At 40.9% G+C, this 23330-nt stretch overlaps 1 protein-coding gene across 1 annotated transcript; it reads right to left on the reverse strand.

Annotated features, from left to right (window-relative positions):
* Positions 1 to 6016: 6016 nt before the first annotated feature.
* LOC113150506 (natterin-3-like) lies at positions 6017 to 9505 on the reverse strand. The gene is made up of 3 exons (XM_026343058.1): positions 9500 to 9505; positions 9256 to 9325; positions 6017 to 7116 (listed from the first exon to the last, which is right to left on the reverse strand). Exons 1-3 carry the CDS (start codon positions 9503 to 9505, stop codon positions 6017 to 6019), a joined length of 1176 nt encoding a protein of 391 aa, XP_026198843.1.
* Between the last annotated feature and the right edge of the window lie 13825 nt (positions 9506 to 23330).

The raw sequence follows: 23330 nt of genomic DNA on the forward strand, positions 1-23330 counted from the left end.
CCCACAATGCCTTTCGACTTCAATAGCCTCGGCAGTGTTTCCACATCTATGCCAACGAAGTGAAATTGAGATATAAATAATGATCCCAAAATGTCCAGAAAGAGAAAAGTTGATGCAGAAGGAAGACTTGTTTGTGCTTCAAGGAGAAAGACCGGTATGTCTTTTGTGTTACGAGGCAATATCGGTTGTCAAAGAGTACAATCTGCGTCGACATTTTGACGCCAAACACGGAGATAAGTACGCTAAAGCTAGCCTTCAAGAAAAACAACAAATTGCCCAAGAATTAAAAGGCAAACTGTGGTTGCAGCAGAGTTTGTTAACAAAATCCACAGCTAAAAACGAGGCCGCAGTAAAAGCTAGCTTCATTGTGGCTGAAGAAATCGCCCAAGCTTCCAAGCCTTTTTCAGAGGGAGCGTTTTTGAAGCAGTGCATGCTGAAGGTCTGTGAGCAGGTGTGTCCCGTAGATAACCATAGATAACTTTCTGATTTTGTAACTATTATTTTTTGAAAACTTATTCATAGCAGTAGATGAATTCAATTATATACATTTTTTTGATAAATAAAAGATTAAACAAATGTTTTACATCAATGAACTTTTCAGGTGTGTTTCACCACAATGTTATTTTTTCTTTGTTTACTTGGAGAATTTGATCCTTCATTAATGGAGTTATGTGGGTTTTCATAAGCTGACCAAATTTAAAAGGATTTATGCAAACATATGTTTTCTATGCAACTGTAATTGTCACTTGAATAATTTATAATAAATAATGAGTTATTTAACATTAAGGAGGGGTTACATTTATTTTACATTACATTCAATTACATTTAGTTACATGTATAAGTCACATCTGGCCCTTTGAGGATAGCCATTATGCTGATGTGGCCCTCGGTGAAAATGAGTTTGACACCCCTGCTCTACATTGATGCGTGTTTTAATAAAAATAGTGATAATGATTTCATGTCTCGTCCTTACTGTTGTGTTCTGTGGGTGGTAAACCCAGCAGCTCGCCAATACTGATCGTGTTATGGTGGAAACGTTTAATTTACCTGACTTGGTGTTGTTCTTAGAGCTGTCTGAAGACAGAGCAGGCAGGGCCAACATCAGCAACACTAACAGCTTCATCTGCAGATAAAACACATAACAAACCCTGTGTTCAGTTACCCGTGTTTAGTAGCATGACCCAACCTCAAACTTTCAAGCAACACGTTTCAAGCAGTGAAATAGCTTTTAAAATGATTGAGTTGTATTAAATTTCTTGTTTCTTATAGCAAACAAGTGTACCATGCAACAGCAGCCTAGTGATATTGTTTAGGGTGAGGAAAATGGGACATTTATTAACGCAAAATGTTGTATTTGTTGTAATGTTACTATTAAATCATACTTCTCAGAGCATAATGTCAAAGGTTTTTCTAAAAGAGTCACAGAGAGGTGTCTGACTTGCCAGCACAGGTGGTCGAATAGCATTCTGAAATCATTTAGGACAAACCTGACAGGTTCAGACTTACATTGCTGTTATTGAATAACTCTCTTGAGATGTGCTGATGAATTTGGTGAAAAGCAGCAGTAAGTGTTGGAACATCTGTTGCTTTTCTAAGGGTCAAATTGTGGAAGTTTGCTTGGTTCTAAATAGAGAGGCTCCCAAGTGCCACCTTCTGCAAGTACAGTATGCAGTATTGAAGCTTAATAATAATGTAAATAATGACATTGCATCGGTGTCATTAGAAAAAACTCACAATTATGATGCTGTTGGGCAAAAAGGTTGTATTTGGTTTTAAGAGGACAAGCATCAGGATCTGCTCAGTGCACACTGGAATTTTGGTAGTGCACTAAAAACTGAGGTGGTTGACCCCCCCTCATTTATCTGTCTTTGGAGCAAACATCAATGGGATGCAAAACTCTGTTTAGAGAAATCAAAAGTGAAAGTCTGACTTTAAACTAATATAGAACTCAAAAGTGTAGCCTCCTGTTCTCATAGATAAGAAAACCACCTTCTGACTTAATTCATTCCTAGATGGTGACAAGATTTGTTAAAACAGTAGGAGAAAGCCATCATGACATAAAAGCTGAATAGGAGGTGGTGATCATCTAATGTAGATAATCTTGCTTTGCCTGAAATAAAAAACATAAAAAAGCCCTCTGTAACACTAGAACTGCATACTTATCATATGATATTACCTGGTATCCCTCAGAGGAACTATACACAAGAACACAAATGTCCCATTCAGTAGGCTCAGATATCAACCTACCAAAACAGTACAAAGTCTGAGGAATCTCCTTCAGTAGAGCAGAGTTATAATAACAACACATCTTTTCTAATCATGCATGTGGTGCTGCTTCAATGTGCTATAAACAAAATGCTATGATTTCTGCAGTGTAGTTTTTTGTGTCACATTGTTCCTCGTGTGCGCTCTATAGGAACGACACAACTCTGAAACCAAATAGACTGTTTCGAAGTGAAAACGCATCTGACACAATCTCCTGTTGTAAGCTACATGTGTGAAACCAACAATGTCTGGACTTAATTAGCCAACGTTTATATGTGAAAACAGCTTTAGACCCCATCCTGACCAACAATGTTTTACCTTTTATAAACAGGTCAATGTTGGAGTTGACCAATCTAGAGAATCTTTAACAGTCTATATAATGGAGGCTTGTAAGGGTTCTGTAAATAAACCTCACACTGAATGGCTGGAAAAAACTGAACAGATGATGAACTTTCTGGCTTTCAAAAATGGGGAAACAAAACCCATCGCAAAGTTGGAGAGTAAATTACACTTTTTAGGAACCAGTGACAAGATTCTGTGTAGTACAGGTTACTTTCTCACATGAAGCTCCCACAGACAGGAATTGAAATTGTCTTGAACAAATTCTGCTCCTATTTAAGAAACAAAGAACTTTAAGTCTTAACTCAGACTTGGCAAATTAGTGGAGATGCAGCAAGAATTGCTTTGACTAAACTTGTTTCTCAAAAGGAAGTCACATAATCTCACTTACCTCAAATCTCCGTAAGGCTTCCAGGTTGCAAGATAAAAAAAAAAGAACCAAAAGAGCAAGTCTCCAAACAGCAACAACTGATTGTCACTGACCCCTCGTTTCCTTTTACAAACATATTTTATAGTCTTCTCACAGGAAGTAATGTACCAGTTACAGGAAATGCTCCCATCAGCACCCTATCCCATCCAATCAGTACATATATGGTTATAATTTAGAGCATCTTCAAAATCATGGGTGTGCTCAATTTCATCTCTGTATTTGTGTGTTAGTTGGCATGTGGTATGTGCATGCATGTCTTTAAGTGAAGGCACACCCTTGAAATTCTCTTGTTCTCTGTGTTGAGTTGCTTTTTGTTAAAAGAAAACACCGACCACAGGCCGTCACACAGGCTGCTCTTTTACTATATTGCAGAATAAAAGTGCTATTGTCTCTGTAGAGTCTGTACTATCAACAACAAAGATAACAAACTAAAATCTTCTAAATGTTAAGTTGAACCAATAAATACACCAAGCACAAGCTCTGCCCAAAAATCAGACCTAAAATTACATTTATAAAATTACTGTGATCTTCCTGATAAATCAAAGTCCACAGATTCAACAACAATCTTAAAATGAATGCTGAAACACTGACTGTTCAGAGCATCTGTCCAAGCACAGATTGACTCATCTTTCATGAAACTGCTGAACTGCAATCGATCATGCTCATCAGTCTCATTTCTCTGTCTTTGCAGCAAACATCAGTAAAATGCAAGGAAATAAAAAGGGGACGTTGGGACTTCTAACAGAAGTAAAACTCAAAAGTGTAGATCTGTCCCAACAGATAAGAAATCATGTTCTGACCTCTACATTCATAGTTCAAAGGTGACAAGATATGCATCACTACTCCAATACAAGTCGATTATCTTGTTGATACTCTCACGCTACAACCTCATTAAGATACTGAATGCTGTTAATCTGAAAAAGGCAGTGACAAATTCACAGGTTAAACCAGATGAAACAACAAACAAATTCATTCCAACTAAATAATTTCTTTGCAACCTTGACTGTGAATGGAAACACACATTTTTTATATACCACATCCTGTCTGCTCAGATAGGAGGAAATAGTAAGCTCTGACCTATTTTCAACAACAGATTAATAAACATTTGGTCTCTGAGGATCTGAGGCAGCAAGATTGGTTCTGTTTGTTTATATAGATGACAGTGTGTGCATGGTAATGCAGGAGCACGCCACCTAGTGTTGTCACACTAGTGACTGTCTCAGTGATATGTTTTTAAAAACACTGTAGCTCTAAAGCACAGAGAATTAAAACACAAGTTACACATAACATACATATAAAAACCTGATCCACACACCTGAACACAGACTCACCATGGTAAACAAATCTGTACCAGACCGGGGCTGAAGTCAAATCAAATACATGATCAGGGAATTGCAAAATTACTTTACTTTCTTTTAATCCAGTGATAATATTCTTATAGAACAACACGATGTGACTGTTTTATACAACATAATTATTTTAGTTTTCACACCTTCATTAGATTAACAAGAACATTTCAGAAATACTATTCAGACTGATTGATTATAGTAATTATGTCACAACTCGTGACATGAACTTCTGATCACATTTTGATGCAAGTTTATCAAGCTGTGAATCATCTGCAGGAGGGCTGAGCCACTTCCAGTCCAGTTTTTAAAAATGTGTTTTTTAAATTCAATTTTATTTCATTTCACAACTTTAGTTTATAGTTTCCTTCAGTCAATTAATTTTACGATGGTGTATGCTGTTTGTTATAGTGTGAAGGGGCTTATTAATTTATTGCAATTTACCTTGAGCTGGACAGATCTGCTGCCTCTGCCCAGTTCATTTAGTCACTGACACTTGATGCCTCCTTGGTTGTCTGTGCCACAGTTTGTGATGTTAAATTTAGCTCAGATTGAATAAACATTGTTGTGTATTACATAGGTTTATTAACTTATCTTTTACAGAATTAAAAGTGTCATTATTTTCAGATATTGTTAATAGGATGGCTGCTAATAAACTATAGCTGCTAAGAAAATGTTCATTTCTGAATTTAGGCCAACTGACACAAACCTTTGATTTTACAGCCGAAGCTTTGAAGACGACTCTTTAAGTAAAACAGAAAACTCATTTTGAATGCAGGTAATTTTATTCAGCAGCAAAAGCAAAACAATAAAATGTGATGTATTGGAAAATTATCAGCAGACTTGTAAGAATATGTTGAACATTGAACATCAGTACAATCAATCTTTCTATGATCAATAAATATTTTACTAATACAAATGCAAACATTTTAGTAATGCACAATCTTTTTCGTTTTCTTCCCAACTCCTCTTCTTACTTATGCCTCCCAGCATTACATTATATTATCATTGGGTCTCCTCATCTTCCAGTGACAGATATAATTGGTTTATATTTCCTTCGGTTGGGGAATGCTGTTCTTCTTCGTTCTGAGGTGTTGTTTTCTCTTTGTTAGTTATCGTCTCCTCTTGGGGAGAATGCGTTGAGGACTCTTATCAAGTCTGCTTCTCTTGAAGTTGTCTCTTGCAGTTATGATTGAAGCACGGTTACTCTGACTTCTTTGTTGCTTAGCTTTTGCCCTGATGTACCATGTTAGAGATTTCAGTTTGATTTTTTCTAAATGTGCAAATTTATGTTTTAATGTGTATTCATTTTACCATCATGCATAAAGGGAATACACCCATTTTATCTTGTTTAAATTTCAATCAAATTTATGATGGAACATAATGTGTAGGTAGTATTTTTAAATACAGAAAGAAGGGTCCAGTGTTGGATCAATTACTCATTGCTGATATTTGTAACTGCTAACAAGGTTAATAAAGTAATTATGCAAAAAGAATTGCTATTGCAAAGAAATAGTTAAATGAAAGGCAGTTTAATCCTCTCAAACTATTCTAAAGCTGATTAAATGTAAAAAAGCACGTTTTCCCGAATTTTATGGGTATGCAACATGCAATATGTGAGATGTCAAGGGCCGTTCTATATAACTTTAACCTTGCAAGGCTTGGCATTGGGTATAGGTTGACAACGATCCACAACAGCCCTCACATCTCCAACTTGGACGCCTTTGTACGTCCCAGAGATGTATTCCCATTTAGTCTCTCCATTTTTGTACTTACGGGTGACGCGTGCAGTGAAGGGGATGTCTGCCTTGTACTTGTAACCCACCATTTTGACGCTGCAGGAGTGGTTTGGAAGAACAGTCAGCTCAACATCAACAGAGTGGGTAGTCGTCTCACTGTGACTGAGCCCATTGGTGACCTGGAAGGTTGTCTCCAAACTTAACCCAACACTTGCGCTGACAACAGGTAATTGGGCAGTGATGCTTGCTGTAACACCCTTTGTAATGGAAAAGCTGCTCTCCCATGTTTGCGTCACTTGGGTTTCCTTTGAGAGGGTAACTTTCTTGGTTATTTTGTGGCACTCATTGTTGGTGACGGTAGACTGGTGCATGGTCTGTGGGGAATTCTTGAAGATTTTAGCAGCATCAAGCTTGTACTTGACATCAGAAATTTGCTCACTGGATATCTCTGTGTCGTAGGTCAGAACCTGGTAGTCATTGTACCAGTACTCCTTCCCTTGCCAGGGAAGATAGAATCTTTGATGCTCCGTATGCACCTTCCCAAGTCCATATTTGTTCTTCCCGACATATATAGTTCTGCTGCCTGAGCAAGTTGGGACTGAATTCTTTGGCACTGAACCCCAGGAGCCATGCTTCCATTCAAGAAACTCAAAGTTGTCTTTGTTCACTAGGATCTCAAAGTCTGTGCCGCGGTATTCTTTCAAGGCAAAGGGATAATGGCAATAAGGACCCATACCACTGTTGTAGAAGCCCACCTCACAGCCATCTTTGCAGACATAGTCAGTGCGTTTTTCATAATCATTATAGATTGCAACAGCACCATTGGGAAGAGAGCCAGTCCACCATTGCCATTCGAGGTTCGTATGTCCGAGCTTCCTTGTGTACACCCCACTTCGCTTTTCCCTATTCACCAGATGAGACGGAAGAGGTTGATCTGTTGATCTGTTAAGGGGGATTTTTGGAACAGCTTGCTCTAGTCTTGGGCTCCGCACCATACCTGTGTACAGTAAAAAGATGAAAAACAGACAGGAACAATCATCATTAACCAATCGCAGTACTCCGAAAACTTGTTTTCCCCCAAGACAAGTTTGTACTAAATGGTAAAAACACAACTAACAAAATACCAGAGTGTTTTTTTTGTTTGTTTTTTTGTTTTTTTACAGTTGTTCTCAATTGTTCTGGCTCTTAGCAGTCTAAGCAGTCTTGACGTTGTCTAAACTAGAAAAGTAGTTTTATGATACATCAAAACTTTTGCAATGCACCAGTGGAAAAATTGTGAAAACATGCAACCATGTGTAATTTCCTTGCGTTGTCCTCACATGTTGCATTCAAGGCGTTTAAAGGAGACATCTGATCTGTGACCCGTGATGGATTTTAATAACATGATACTCAAATTGTAAAGGATGTTAGTAAGTTGTGAAAGGTTAGACAGTTTTCAGAATGAACTCAGTGAGCCCTACACAAATATTGTTTGTGCAGATACACTTTTGCACGCATGTACTAAAACAAAAATGAAAATTGAGCCACAGTTAAAAAAAAAATTTCAAAGAAGTAAATGGTTTAAAGAATTGGGGTTATAAACATTCCTCAAAATCCTTAGCCTCTGCCTCAAAGCTTTGATTAATCCACACTTTTATGAGAAAAGCAAGAGTAAACAGAGAGATTCTGAAAAAAAACAAACAAAAAAAAACAAACACTGCTTTTACATTTACTGGCAGGGCCAGCAAAAGGTCAGCAAAAGCATCAGCTTCATCTGTAGAGAAAACCCAAAAAAACAGAATCACTATTAGAGCTAGTTCTCGGTCTTCCTTTCCTGGGACAGTACTATATCGATAACTTAGTTATAATCTTGATTCTGGGGAAATTGGAAGAACAAGAGCAAACATGAACAGGCAACAGCCAGCAACAACTGTTCAATTGACCTGTCCCTGATTCCTTACCCCAAAAGTCTTTTCACAGGAAGTAAAGGCAAGAATTGGTATGAACTATATATATAGATATAACTGAGAGCATCTTCAAATGATGGGCGTGTTTAACTCTGTGTGTGTATTAATAGGAATCAGGTGTGTGGGCCACTGGACTGTTTCTCTTTTAGGAACTGACTTTTAGGACTTCTCAAATCTCTTTATTTTTATTTTTTAAAACAAAATAAATAAAAACATAAAACATTTATAAGAAAATCAATCAGTAATAAATAAATAAAATAATAATGAAAATAATAATAATTAGATTCCTACTAGAATTGAACATTGAAGAACATCAACTGTTCTTCTGAACATGGCTTCTCTTGTCTACTCCTTGCTGTTAGAGACCTGGCAGCTCTTCCTCTCCCATTGTTGAGCCACATCTGGCTTGAGGGAGGAGGCAGCTGAGACCCTCAGTATGGCTTGAAGACGATCATTAGTAAGTCTGGACCTGTACTTGGACTTATTGAAGTTCAGCTCAGGGAAGTTGGGGATCAATTCTTTTAAAAACTGCAAATAGCACAATGCAAATAAAAAACAATAACCCACAATTAACGGTGCGACCCTATAATTGGTCCGGGTGACAGAGGACTGTTGTTGCCGATGGACAGGTGTCACTATGTGACTGCAGGCTACATTAGGCTGCATTGAGTTCCTCACTTTTCTTTTAACCCGCCGCAAACGCATCACTTTGACTTATAATGTCCTGCTGGGCAGCAACTTTAAAAAACCTTTTTTGAAGTGTTGTGAATGCAGCACTGGGATGAATGTCCACGTGAGCTTCATAGCAACGAGGCCGCTAGCCAGGCTGAAAACTCTCCATGGCAACACTGCTGTCACTCATCGAGAAATGTTTTTCTGATTGGATTATGCCCGGCGATGTCACCCCGATGTTATATATGTTTTAAGCACTAGAATTTTGTATAGGTATTCTCAGTCAGTGCAGATATGGATTTAATGTAGAGGAATAAATGCACATTAAGTGCGGGTACCAGGTCTGTTCAGTACCAAGCTTTGTGTGGGCAGGTTTTTAAAACTGGACTCATTCAAGACACTGCGTTGATTCTTGTTTAAACCTTTCTGTCCACTTATTTCCTTCTATAAATGCCACAAAGCCTCTAAGAGAAGTAGGAGGAAAACATACTGCAATGAAAAAGCCAGTGTTAGTTTACCTGGTTTGGTGTTGTCCTTGCCTGAAGACAGAGCTGGCAGGGCCAACATCAGCAAAAGCATCAGCTTCATCTGTGTAGAAAACACAAAAAAACCCAAATCACTATTAGAGCTAGTTCTCAGTCTTCCTTTCCTGGGACAGTACTCACAATAGGAACTCACAAGGTCATTTTTCCTACAATAGGAATTAACACTGTAGACTACTTTTAAGCAAATTTTGCTGTGCATTTAGAAAAACCAAAAGACCGCCATGATTAAGAGTAAGTCTCACCTTGAGTCAAGAGCTATCTATCGATCACTTAGTTATAATCTTGATTCTGGGGAAATCGGAAGACAAGAGCAAACATGAACAGGCAACAGCCAGCAACAACTGTTCAATTGACCTGTCCCCGATTCCTTACCCCAAAACATTTTATAGTCTTTTCACAGGAAGTAAATGCAAGAATTGGTATAAACAACTATATATATGGTTATAACCAAGAGCATCTTCAAATAATGGGCGTGTTTAACTCTGTGTGTGTATTAATAGGAATCAGGTGTGTGTGTGCCACTGGACTGTTTCTCTTTTAGGAACTGACTGAAAATATGATAAATGACTCATATGACTGTCACTTTTTCCAGTCATGCTTCACCATGCACACAGAATGAATATGGACTATCGAGAGTGAAGCAGCACTTCCCTCATCGCCACCACTGATGTGTCAACGCAAGGCCCTTAACCCCAACTGCTGGGATTTTGTTTTGTCTGTTTTTTATTTTCAAACTGCTTCTCTGTCTGATCTTTGTTGATGTACTATGTCCTTGTTAACAGCTATTACAATCTTCAGGCTAATGGACAAAACCAATACAACTATCATTTGGCAAATAACAAAAGGCTGCACAATAGATAATGATAATGATCTTTTCCTTTCAGCTGTTCTTTTTCAGGCATCACCACCACACAACTCCTCTGCATCCTCTTCTCTCTCTTCATCCATAAATCTCCTCTTTGGTCTTCATCTAAACCTCTTGCCTGACAGCTCCAACCTCAACATCCGTTTACCAATATGTTCACAATCTTTCCTCTCAACATGTCCAAACCACCTCAGTCTGTCCTCTGTCTTTATCTCCAAAACGTCTGACATGGTCTGTCCCTCTGATCGACTCATTCCTGATCCTGTCCATCCCTGTCACCCTCAATGAGAACCTCAACGTCTTAAGCTCTGCCTCCTGTCTTTTCTTCAGTGCCACTGTCTCCAAGCTGTAAAATTAAACAACATTATCTAACTTCATATATTTGCACCCTCTAAAACCCATATCGATGCATTGTTTGCTGATTTTGAATTGATTATTAGTAGAAATACACTCTTCACAAGTGAGGGATGAATGCACGGTAGAATGGCAATTGATTCCTGGTCAGGGAACATTTCAGGCACCACAGCCTCATTTTGGTAGGTCTGAACACTAAGTTTACACGAAAAGGCTCTTTGAAAATCCAGTCGCAGTGAGAGCTGTTAACACCTGGACAGTACACAGACCAGTCTGCAGGGCGGCTCTATGGAATCAGACTGGAACATCGTCAAAGAGACTACAGTACAGCACCTCAGATTAGAGCCCATAAGTCTGCTTCTGAGTTGAAGTGGCCAACAATTATTTGCCAAAAACTCTCGTTTGATTTGGACGTGAAATAAAATAAACACACACACACACACACACACACACAAATAGGTTAATCCTCACAAGGCTACAGGCAGTTTCCCTGCAGGGACTAACTAGCTAGTTTGTACGCGGACATCTTCACTCCACTATTGTTCCTGTACCCAAGACATCAGACACATCCACCCTGAATGACTTTAGGCCAGTGACACTCACAGCAGTCCGCATCAAGTGCTTAGAAAACCTGAGCCTAGCGTATATTTACAACATGGTCTCGGACACTGTAGACCAGGGGTCTCAAACTCAATTTACCTGGGGGCCGGGGGACGCATAGTCTGGGTGAGGCTTTCCACAAGAAAAGCTTTGTTAAAAAAAATCTTATCTTCTCAAATCTCTTTATTTTATTTTTTAATACAAAATAAATAAAAACATGAAAAAATAATAAGAAAAAAAATCGGTAATAAATAAATAAAATAATAATAATAATGAAAATAATAATAATTACATTCCTCTAGTCAACGACTAAATGTGGTTTCTATAGCTGCTCTATTCGGATTCAAATGTCTGTATTAACAGTTCTTTAACCTTCTTCTGAACATCGCTCTGTGACTGCAGACTACATTAGGCTGCATTGAGTTCCTTACTTTATTTTAACCCGCCGCGAACGCATCACTTTGACTTACAATGTGCCGCTGGGCAGCAACTTAAAAAAACTGGGACGAAGGTCCGCGTGAGCTTCATAGAAACGAGGCCCCTAGCCAGACTGAAAACTCTCCATGGCAACGCTGCTGTCACTCATTGAGAAATGTTTCTCTGATTGGATAATGCCCGGCTGATGTCCCGCCCCCGAGACCCATATACCCCACCATGATTGGTTGGTTCGTTCAGCTCTGCACCAACACTGTAAAGTGCCAAACATCAAACTCGCGGGCCGCACTAACATATTAAGGCGGAGGGCCACAAATTATAGTCCCGCAGGCCGTAAAATGGCCCGCGGGCCATGACCTTTACCTACTGCTCCAACAAAACAGTGCCAAAATTCTTGTTCTGTAGATGACTTTGTGGACTGTTTTCTTTTACCCTTCATGCCATGATATAAATTTGTACAGTACCCTCTTAGACTTTGCTGAACAAGTTCAAAAGTATATTGCTGTAATCCTAAAAAGCAGTACATTGCTGTTATATGTTTTTGGTGAAAAGACATAACAGTATTCTACAGTATTAATACTTTAAGGAGAGAAAACAGTACTTTACAATATTTTTTGCAATGCATCTTGGGAAGATAAGCAACTGTAGTGAGCGCACTTGAATCAACAATAGAGTTTGAACTTTCACACATCTTTAGGAATGGTAATAACTTCTCTTTTTAGTGGCAGTTGTGACATTGCAGGCTGGCACTGGAGTTGTGAAAACTATCAAAACTTATAAACAAATCAGCCAGTGTCATGTTTTGTTCTTCTGTTCTGTTTTTAGAGACAGACTCACTCATTTTTACTGAGTCTAAAGTAAAGAGTAAAAGTGATTAAATAAAATTATGCATGTAGTGTATACATTATATACTGTACTTCGTTTAACTAAAAATATGTGAATATAGCTCTTCTGGAAAAGGTTTATCTTTAATTTATGCTTATTTTTCCTGAATTCGTAGTTAAGTTCGTTTAATGCGTAAAGTGTTCAGCCAAATGTTTATAATTATGTTTATAGGAATATTAAAATGTTTCTGTTAGGACAAATCGCTAATTGGAGAAGTTTATATAATCTCGCGATATGTGTGACGTGACTTCCGGTTTTGCGGAGGATCACGTTGGTAATTTCCTGTTTACGACGGGATACGGGAGAAACTAGGCACATGCGACCGTCATGTGAATCTATTGCCATCTGCTAAGAAATACCATAGACGCAATGCCGTAAGTTTGTATTTTTGTTAGTTCATACTATAAACGTTATATTTGCATATGTATTGTGTTAAAACGATTTAGCATACGATGTTGAATTTGATATATATGGAGGTTGTATAAGTTTCGGTGCTAGCATTCAGAGACTGAATGTTTTCCTTTTGTATTGTGTTTTTACAGTTTTTACCAAATGACCATATAAACTCACGCACTTTAAGTGAAGAGAAGAAAATAAACGACACTTTAATGAAGTGAATCCTCTTCATTTCACGTCTGGTTAGCTCCGTGTTTAGTTTAGAGTTTCAACACCCTGGACGAGAACACTAGAGTAAAAAGGCATAAACTTCACGTATTTCTACAAGCAACAATATGGCTAGCAGACGAAGCTCCAAGTCATCAAGCAGCAAGAGTGGCTTGACGTGTTCGTCAACAGCAAGTGCAGCTGCCATCGCTAGAGCTAAAGCAGAAGCTGCCAAAGTACGAGCATCATACGCTAGCAAAGAAGCTAAGCTAAAGATGGAAAAGGCTGCCAGAGAAGCAGAAAGTCTTACAAGAGACGCACAGAATCAGCTGGAAAGGGTAAGGATCGACGCAGAGCTAGAAGTGCTGAATCTACAGAGAGAGGCTGATGCAGCTATAGCAGAAGCAGATGCATTAGAGAGTGCTGGAGGACTGCTGGTTTTAGATAAAACTGGAGAATCTGTCTCAGAAAGAGTCAAGGGGGAACGCATAAAGGAATATGTGGATTCACAAAACGACCTTCAACAAGAATCACCTCCCACAAACCTGCCTGCAAGCATCCAATCTCACACAGATGTAAAACTGCACTTACCTGCAAAAGAGGACTTCCAGCTAAATCCTACACACGAATTAAGGACCCACAAGGGCAACAGCTACGATGATAAGATTTCAAGCCCCATCATGAATGCTGATGCATCGCCATACACACCACAGTATATTCCATCGTCTGCCAGAAAGCCGGATCCAGAACCTGTGGCACTCTATCTAGCACGGAGAGACTTGGTTAACTCAGGGCTGTACCAGTATGATGATAATTCTGAAAATTATCGTGCCTGGTACTCTTCATTCTCCGGTGCTGTCAACAGTCTCCAGCTCACATCAGCCCAGGAACTGGACCTTATGACTAAGTGGCTAGGAAAAGACTCTAGTGAATTGGTAAAACGCATTCGCTCAGTACATGTTAATAACCCTAGATTAGCCTTAATTAAAGCATGGGAGAGGCTACAAGAGTCTTATGCAGCTCCAGAAATCCTAGAAAACTCACTGTTTCAGCGATTAGAGAGGTTTCCCAAGATTACTGCTAAAGACAACATAAAATTAAGAGAGTTAGGAGATTTGCTGCAGGAAATCGAAGGCGCTAAAGAAGATGGCTACCTCACAGGCCTGACATACTTGGACACTCCACGGGGAATCGCACCAATTGTGGAAAAACTTCCATTCGGTCTTCTTCAAGAGGTGGGTGTCTATTGGTTCCTTTTACAAAGAAGAGAACTTTGGTCGCTTTCCACCTTTTGAGCACTTTTGCAAGTTTGTGTGCTATGAAGCAAAGAAGAGAAATGACCCCAGTTTCATGTATCAGTCCAGCCCCACAACTCATTCCAAACCAGCTAAGTACACTTCAAACCATTTCATCCCAAACAAACCAGTCTCTGTGCACAAAACAAATGTTTCCATCACCAACACTGATCCTAACAAGAACTGTCCACTGCATAACAAACCTCATCCACTTAAGAAATGCAGAATGTTTCGAAACAAGCCCTACAGTGAGAGGAAGGCAATCCTCAAAGAGAAAGGAATATGTTTCAAATGCTGTTCATCCACTTCCCATTTAGCCAAAGCCTGCACATCAGCTGTGAAGTGTTCTGAATGCAGTAGTAGCTATCATGATGCAGCAATGCACCCTGACTCATCATACCAAACAATCAAGGCTCCCTCAACGGCTCAAGAAGACGACGGGGAGGGAGAAGAGCAAACGGATGCCATCAGCACAAGCTGCACAGAAGTCTGCGGCCCAGGTCAGTGGAACCGTTCATGCTCAAAGATATGTCTCACTAAGATTTATCCAAAAGGTGCTCAGGACAAAGCCATTAAAGCTTATGTAATATTGGATGATCAAAATAATCGCTCATTAGCTAGGTCAGAGTTCTTTGAACTGTTTAACATAGAGAGCAGTCCATGCTTCTACTACCTCAAAACTTGTTCTGGAGTCACAGAAACACCAGGCAGAAAGGCTGAGGGATTCCAGATAGAGTCGATAGATGGCAAAGTCGTCATCTGTCTCCCTCCACTCCTAGAATGCAACAACATCCTAAACAACCGTTCAGAGATTCCAACTCCAAGCGCAATCTTGCACCAGCCCCATTTAAGACACATTGCTAAACACATCCCAGACTTAGATCCAGATGCAAAAATACTACTGCTACTGGGAAGAGATGTCATTAGAGCACATAAAGTCAGAGAGCAGATTAATGGACCACACAACGCACCTTTTGCCCAACACTTGGACCTTGGCTGGGTGGTTGTTGGAGATGTGTGTCTTGGGAACATTCACAAACCCACGGTAAAGACATTCAAGACCAATGTGCTAGAGAACGGCCGATCTTCAATATTTCAGCCTTGAACAAGCTTCATACACGCCAGAGAAGCACGGCATGATTATGACCAGCGATGCACTGTAAATGAGAAAATACTAGGACAGTCTGTGTTCATCCAAACAGAACATGACAACAAGCCTGCTCCATCAGTGGAAGACAAGGTATTCCTAAAACTAATGGATGCAAAGGTCTACAGAGACGAAGATAACAGTTGGGTTGTGCCATTGCCTTTCAGAGAACCAAGACAGCGTTTGCCAAATAACAAAGAGCAAGCAATCAGTCGATTCACTTCCCTGAAACGAACAATGAAAAGGAAACCAGAAATGTAGCAACAGTATGTGGAGTTCATGGGAAGGATATTCGCCAATGGACATGCTGAGGTGGCACCTCAACTGAAAGAAAATGAGAAATAGTGGTATCTCCCAACATTTGAGGTTTATCATCCACAGAAACCCAACCAGATCAGAGTGGTTTTTGATTCCAGTGCCCAGTGGTCTGGCACCTCACTCAACGATGTGCTTCTTAAAGGTCCTGATCTAAATAACAGTCTCCTTGGTGTTCTGTTGCGGTTCAGGAAAGAGAAGGTTGCAGTTCTTGCTGACATCCAGCAGATGTTTCACTGTTTCCTAGTACATGAAGACCACAGAAACTTCTTGCGATTTCTGTGGCATAAGGATAATGACATCAACAAGGAGGTTGTCGAGTACAGAATGAGAGTCCATGTCTTCGGTAACAGTCCGTCGCCTGCAGTTGCTGTCTATGGGCTGCGAAGAGCCATAAGGGAAGGTGCACAAGAGTATGGTGACGACACCGTCAAGTTTGTGGAAAGGCACTTTTATGTTGATGATGGCCTAATATCAGTGCCAACTGAAGCTGAAGCAATTGACCTTCTGAAACGAACAAAGGCTTCACTCGCTGAGTCCAACCTGCGCTTGCACAAGCTTGTTTCAAACTGTCAGGCAGTCACAGAGGCCTTCTCACCAGAAGACTGTGCAGTGGTGAAGAACTTGGATTTGAGTGCAAAAGACACACCCACACGGCGAAGTTTAGGTCTTCTGTGGGAAATCAGAACGGACACATTCACCTTCTCAGTGCCATCAAATCACAAGCTATTCACTCGTCGAGGTGTTCTGTCTACTGTGAGTAGCATTTTTGATCCTCTGGGCCTAATTGCTCCTGTCACAATCCAGGGAAGAGCAATTCTAAGAGAACTTACCTCCGAGCAGTCCTACTGGGACACCCCACTGCCTGCAGATAGGCTAAACCAATGGGAAGCTTGGAGAAAATCACTTCAAGATCTGAAACAGCTTCACGTGCCAGGTATGTATACTGCAGCTTCACCTAGTAAAACAACATACAAAGAACTGTGTGTGTTCTCAGATGCTTCAGTCAAAGCTATAGGTGCAGTAGCATACTTAATAACAGTCCAAGAACACGGCCAGGTCGAGGTGGGATTCATAATGGGTAAGGCGAAGCTGGCACCATAATCTGTCCCAGCAGTCCCAAGACTTGAGCTGTGTGCAGCTGTCTTAGCAGTTGAGATGGCTGATCTCATACAAGACGAGCTGGACCTGAAACTGGATGCTGTCAAGTTTAACAGACAGCAAAGTGGTTCTTGGTTACATCTGTAATGAATCAAAACGATTCTATTTGTACGTCCACAATAGAGTCCAGCGAATTCACATGTCATCAAGGCCAGAACAATGGAACCACGTCCATACAGAGAAGAACCCTGCTGACCATGCTTCAAGATCTGTGCCTGCATCTCATCTTGCTCAGACCTCATGGTTTACAGGACCTGACTTCCTCTGTAAGTCACCTGTGGAAGAAACACAACCCAGTCCATCATTTGAGTTAATCGAACCAGAAACAGATGTGGAAATTCGACCAGAAGTACGAACCTGTGCTACTTTTCTGGACAGCAAAGTGCTAACATTTGAACACTTCCAGTGATTCTCTACCTTTACCTCATTGGTAAGAAGCATAACATCACTTATCCACATTGCCAAATCATACAATCACTCAGTTCAAAACGGTAAATGCAAGGGATGGCACATATGTAACTTACCCCACACTCAAGAGGAACGTGACCAAGCCAAGGACGTTATCTTCAAAGCAACGCAAATGTCAGCTTTTGCCAAGGTATGTGCAGCCTTGCAAACCAACAAAATGATACCTACCAACAGCTGTTTAAGGACACTCAATCCAATCCTGGATAATGGTCTTTTTGTTTTAGGAGGACGCCTTAAATATTCAGGCCTCACATCTGTGGAAAAGAACCCAATTATCCTGCCGAAGCGCAACCACATCTCTGTGCTGCTCACACGTCATTACCACGAGCAAGTGAAACACCAAGGTCGCCATCTGACAGAAGGTGCAATCAGGGCTGCTGGATTGTGGATTTTGGGAGGCAAAGCTCTGGTCAATTCAGTGCTTCACAAATGTGTGACTTGCCGTAAGCTGCGGGGAAAACAGGAAGAGCAACGTATGTCGGATCTGCCACCTGAAAGACTCCAAGTCTGCCCTCCATTCACATATGTAGGACTAGACGTTTTTGGGCCATGGTCTGTCAACATCAGACGTACCAGAGGAGGACAAGCGGAAAGCAAAAGATGGGCTATCATGTTCAGTTGCATGAGTTCACGAGCAGTCCACATCGAGGTCATCGAGTCTATGGACACGTCCAGCTGCATCAATGCCCTCAGTGCCACAGTCAGATCGCAACTGCTTTGCAGGGCCTCTGAGTGCGAAGAAACGCCTAACTTCATCGGTGCAAGCAAAGAACTGGGTTTGGACAGAAGGGTGCATAGTTACCTGAGTGAGCAGGGTTGCACATGGGTATTCAACCCACCCCATGCCTCTCACATGGGAGGTTCCTGGGAACGAATGATAGGCATCGCTAGAAGAATCCTCGACTCAATGTTCTTACAGCAGAACATTCGACTGACACATGAGGTACTGTGCACGCTGATGGCAGAGGTTACAGCCATTATGAATGGACGACCGCTTACACCTGTGTCCTCGGATCCAGAAAACCCCTTCATTCTTTCTCCGTCAATGCTCCTCACACAGAAAGCAGGAGTTCCTCCTCCACTAGGGGAGTTTTCGGACAAAGATCTACACACAAAGCAGTGGAGACAAGTTCAGACCCTAGCAAACCAGTTCTGGACTCGTTGGAAAAGGGAGTATCTGCACACTCTGCAACGCAGACAGAAGTGGACGGAAATTCGAAGGAACCTTCAAGTCGGAGACTTGGTCCTACTAAAGGATAAGCAGGTTGCACGCAACTGCTGGCCAATGGCCAGATTCACTGCCACATTCCCTGGTAAGGATGGACATGTCAGGAAAATCGAGTTGCAGACAGCTGAGGGAGGAAATCCAAAGACTTTCCTGAGACCTGTAGGAGAGGTTGTCTTACTCATGTCTAAAGACTGAAGTAATAACTGTTTTATATGTTCTGATGTTCAGTGACCTTTCAAAGGTCAGGCGGGGAGTGTGTTGCCTGTAGGGCAATCTTTAATTTATGCTTATTTTTCCTGAATTCGTAGTTAAGTTCGTTTAATGCGTAAAGTGTTCAGCCAAATGTTCATAATTATGTTTATAGGAATATTAAAATGTTTCTGTTAGGACAAATTGCTAATTGGAGAAGTTTATATAATCTCGCGATATGTGTGACGTGACTTCCGGTTTTGCGGAGGATCACGTTGGTAATTTCCTGTTTACGACGGGATACGGGAGAAACTAGGCACATGCGACCGTCATGTGAATCTATTGCCATCTGCTAAGAAGTACTATAGACGCAATGCCGTAAGTTTGTATTTTTGTTAGTTCATACTATAAACGTTATATTTGCTTATGTATTGTGTTAAAACGATTTAGCATACGATGTTGAATTTGATATATATGGAGCTTGTATAAGTTTCGGTGCTAGTATTCAGAGACTGAATGTTTTCCTTTTGTATTGTGTTTTTACAGTTTTTACCAAATGACCATATAAACTCACGCACTTTAAGTGAAGAGAAGAAAATAAACGGCACTTTAATGAAGTGAATCCTCTTCATTTCACGTCTGGTTAGCTCCGTGTTTAGTTTAGAGTTTCAACACCCTGGACGAGAACACTAGATTTACTGTTACAGGATACAATAACACCTTATTGCTGTCTTTACAAAAACTGTAAATTTTAACTATATTAAAGCACCGCTAATTTTATAGTAAAATAATGGCAACTGTGCTGCCAATTCTTTACTATTTTGTAAAACATTGTTGGACGACTAATCAGACTTAGGCTAGTGTCTGTTGAATTCTTACATTTAACTTGTTAAAACCTGCAGACACCCTGTAGACATTTTTCCAGAAAATGAAAAAATCATCACATTTTTCTTTTTTGCAGCAAACATCTGTGACATGCAAGAGATAAGGACACTAAAAAGGGGAAGCTTGGACTCTTGATTTTCATATCTTCACAAGTCACCTTCTGATGTCTTCATGCATCACTGATGGTAAGAGATGTTTCAGACATTTAAAAATAATTGTGACTTGTCAAAATATAATCAGGATTTCTTGAACTGTCATTCTTACAAGGCAGAATGCAATTGTAGCTCATACAGGAACGAACAAGGTGGCAGTGTCAAATGGATCTATTCCACATATATCGTGGCCCTATCAAGTTGTTCTTCCAGTTCAAGCATGAATGTCTGACTGACTCACTCTCTACACTGGTTGTTGAAATATGTTGGCCACTTGAACTCTAAGAAGCATGTACATGGGCTCTGAGGTGCTTGGTGGTTGGTGATTGGTGGTTTCTGGGGCTGGTTATCCTAATAAAACGTAGACACTCTAAAGCAGAGCTAGTTCTCGGTCTTCCTTTCCTGGCACAGTCTTCACAATAGGCACTCACAAGTTCTTGAGATTTTTCTGATTTCTGATTATTTCATTTCTGAAAAATGACGGACATGGCACTTTTTTCCTTCTCTTTACATAACTGTGTGTTTCATGCCATAATATGGTTCTATTTCGTATAGGCTTCGCCCTCTAAGAGCTGTCGCTATTGGGTTTATCCCGTGAAGAATTCTTTCGTGCCCTGTGCCAGCACAGGGCTACCTCACTCAGGTCCGCCCACAACGTATAAAAGCCCTGCGTGACCTGAGAACTGCTCCCCTTTTTACTTCAGCGTGCTATGCAGTCACCATGTGAAGGTAAGAATATGTTTTCTACTCTACGTTCCACCGGCGGGGTCCGGCTGTGCTCAAGATGCTATACCGCCTTCATCCTAGATGAAGACCTCCATGCTCGCTGCGAAATCTGCTTCGGCTCTGAACAGGTCGAGCTAGCCCTCACTCCTTGGGCTACGTGTCCCTATTATGCACGTCTGCCCCTGGAGGAGAAGCAGTGACGAGTGGACGCCTTTGCGGCGCTCCGGGAGGATGAAGGCGACAGCTGGGCTAAGCCACTTAGCTTCCACATGGAGAAGCTATCAACTGCCTGGACCCCCCTGGCCCAGAGGGCGAGCTCCATGCAGGGCAAGAGTCCCCTGACTCGGCTCCTTCCATTGTTGGCTCCCCTTCTGGTTCCCCCCCTTCCTCGTGGAAGACATGGGTAACGACAGTATGGTTCAGCCAGCACGGCGACACGCCGTCTCCTCTCTCCCGCCTGCTGGCCACCTGCCTGCCTGCGGTGCTCTTCTCCGGGACCTTCCCGAGATTATTAAGAGAGTGGCTGACAGGAAGGGTATTCCTCTGCCTCCAGAGCCTCCTGCACCTGCTTCCAGCGACATGGTCTGCGACATTTATCGCAGTAACAGGAGGCTAACGCCTTCCGCTATGGCCGACTTTTCCCGCCCTCCGCTCCTTCCTATCGAACACATGCGCGCGGGGATAAACCCAATAGCGTCAGCTCTTAGAGGGCTACGCCTATACTCATAGAAGCTGATAGAAACGATTTATACAGTAGTTGGCAGCTGTAAATCTGTTGTCTGATACAACTACCATTAAAACTGGTCTACAGAAAATTAACAATTCATCACATTTTCTTTTTTGCAGAGAACATCAGTGACATGCAAGACATGATAAGGACACTAAAAAGGGGAAGATGGACTTCTTTAGAAACTAGAAGTTCAATGTGTCAGAAGTAGATTTTCATATCTAAGAAAGTCATCTTCTGACTTCTCGATGCATGACTAAGGGTAAGACGAATGTTTTAGATATTTAAAAATACATGTGACTTGTCAAAATATAATGACGATTTCTTAAATTGTCATTCTTACAAGGCAGAATGCAGTTGTAGCTGGTACAGGAACGGACAAGGTGGCAGCGTCGAAGGGATTCAACATGTTTCGTGGCTCAATCAAGTTGTTCTTCCAATTCAAGCATCAATGCCTGACTGACGCAGTCTCCTTTATACAGTGGTTGTTGAATTTGTTGGCCACTTGAACTCAAGTGAGAGCATGAGAAGCATGTATATGGGCTCTGAGGTGCTGTAAATTGGTGGTTTCTGAGACTGGTTATCCTAATAAAACATAGCTCTATAGCAGAGCTAGTTCTCAGCCTTCCTGTCCTGGGACAGTCTCCACAATAGGAACCTTCCTCATAGTTTTGAACAGTTTTGGAGACTGGACTTGGAAATACTGCCATCACATGTCAAAGTGTCCGTGGACAAGATACTAACAATTAAAACTGGTCTAATTTTCATATTGAAACCATTAAAATAAAACCCTTAGCTATATAAACCACATGTTTTCCAGAAAATGAAACATTCAACATGATTCCCCCTTTACAGCTAGAATCAGTAAGTCCCTGTCAACAGAACTAAAAATTAACTTTCTGAAATGACTCAGTGGAAAGATAAGGGTAAAGTGGCATGTCTCTGCATCATTGAAAATTTTTTTTAGAGAGATTAGGTTGGAGGGACTGAGCAAACAAAATGTGTCATAATAAAAAATGTTTAGATTAAAGAGAAATAATCGATAGGTACATTTAATAGAATAACAGACTGCTGTTATAAAGATTGTTACACTGTTAAATGCAGTGACTCCTCTTGATGGAATGAGGCCACAACCGCTGCTTTAAATGCACCGTAATAGGTCACAGTTGATGATTTGCGAGCTCAGTGTGTAATGCAGCAGGAAGGGACATCACAGCAGCAGGTCTTGCAGACTGGGTCAGCAGTTTGTCCAGCGTGGCACCAGGACACCAGGAGAGTAACTGAGGTGTGTTCTAGGCAAGACTGCACTTTCCTGTGCCCTTCAGGTTCCTGTCAGGCTTCATTTCAGCTGAGTGAGCGATTCCATTTCAGGGTGACAGTGATGAGGTAAACAGATCATTAAAGGCAGCTCAAGTAATCAGCTGTGCCTATTTTAATGAGCTGCTGGGAGTAACTCAGTGCCCAAAGCCACAGATCTGAGGTGGGATATTGTGTCTGTCACTCACTCACAGACAAAGCGGCTTCTTCTTGTTCTTTCAATTTGCTGAGTTTCTTCCTTCATGATGTTCGGGCACCACTGTACGGCAGCTTGTTCTTGGGTCATTTTGATTTGTGTTTTTCCTTCACCCAGTAAATTGCATTCAGTTAGGTTCAGGTTGGACCAAATAATGATTGTATGCAATACCGAACTCTGCATGTCCTGTCAACATGTTTGGTGCAATAAGGTTTGGCTCATTGAGTTTCTGTGGAACAGTCTATAGCCTTCAAGCCTAAACTGAGGTTTCATAACAGATTTCTATATTAAGGCTTCACCACAACTGTGCTTATTTGCACTGGGAGCATGGGCACTTGTGTCTTCAGTTGGGAGACTTCATTTAGTGGGAGATTAGTGTTTGGTTTAAGTCAGGTTTCACAAAGACCAATCCTGTCCAAAATCATTTATCAATAAGGACCTGATGGACAGTGATAATTTCAGTTTCTTAAAGCTGTTTATAGTGTTACCATGAGGGATTC

The sequence above is a fragment of the Anabas testudineus genome, chromosome 9 (genome assembly GCF_900324465.2).
Source record: "Anabas testudineus chromosome 9, fAnaTes1.2, whole genome shotgun sequence".
Taxonomy (NCBI): Eukaryota; Metazoa; Chordata; class Actinopteri; order Anabantiformes; family Anabantidae; genus Anabas; species Anabas testudineus.

Coding starts and splice junctions, on each gene's coding strand:
- LOC113150506 (XM_026343058.1), bottom strand. Junction 7,117..9,255: donor CAAGGACAACACCAAACCAG/GTAAACTAACAC, acceptor TACTGTACACAG/GTATGGTGCGGAGCCCAAGA.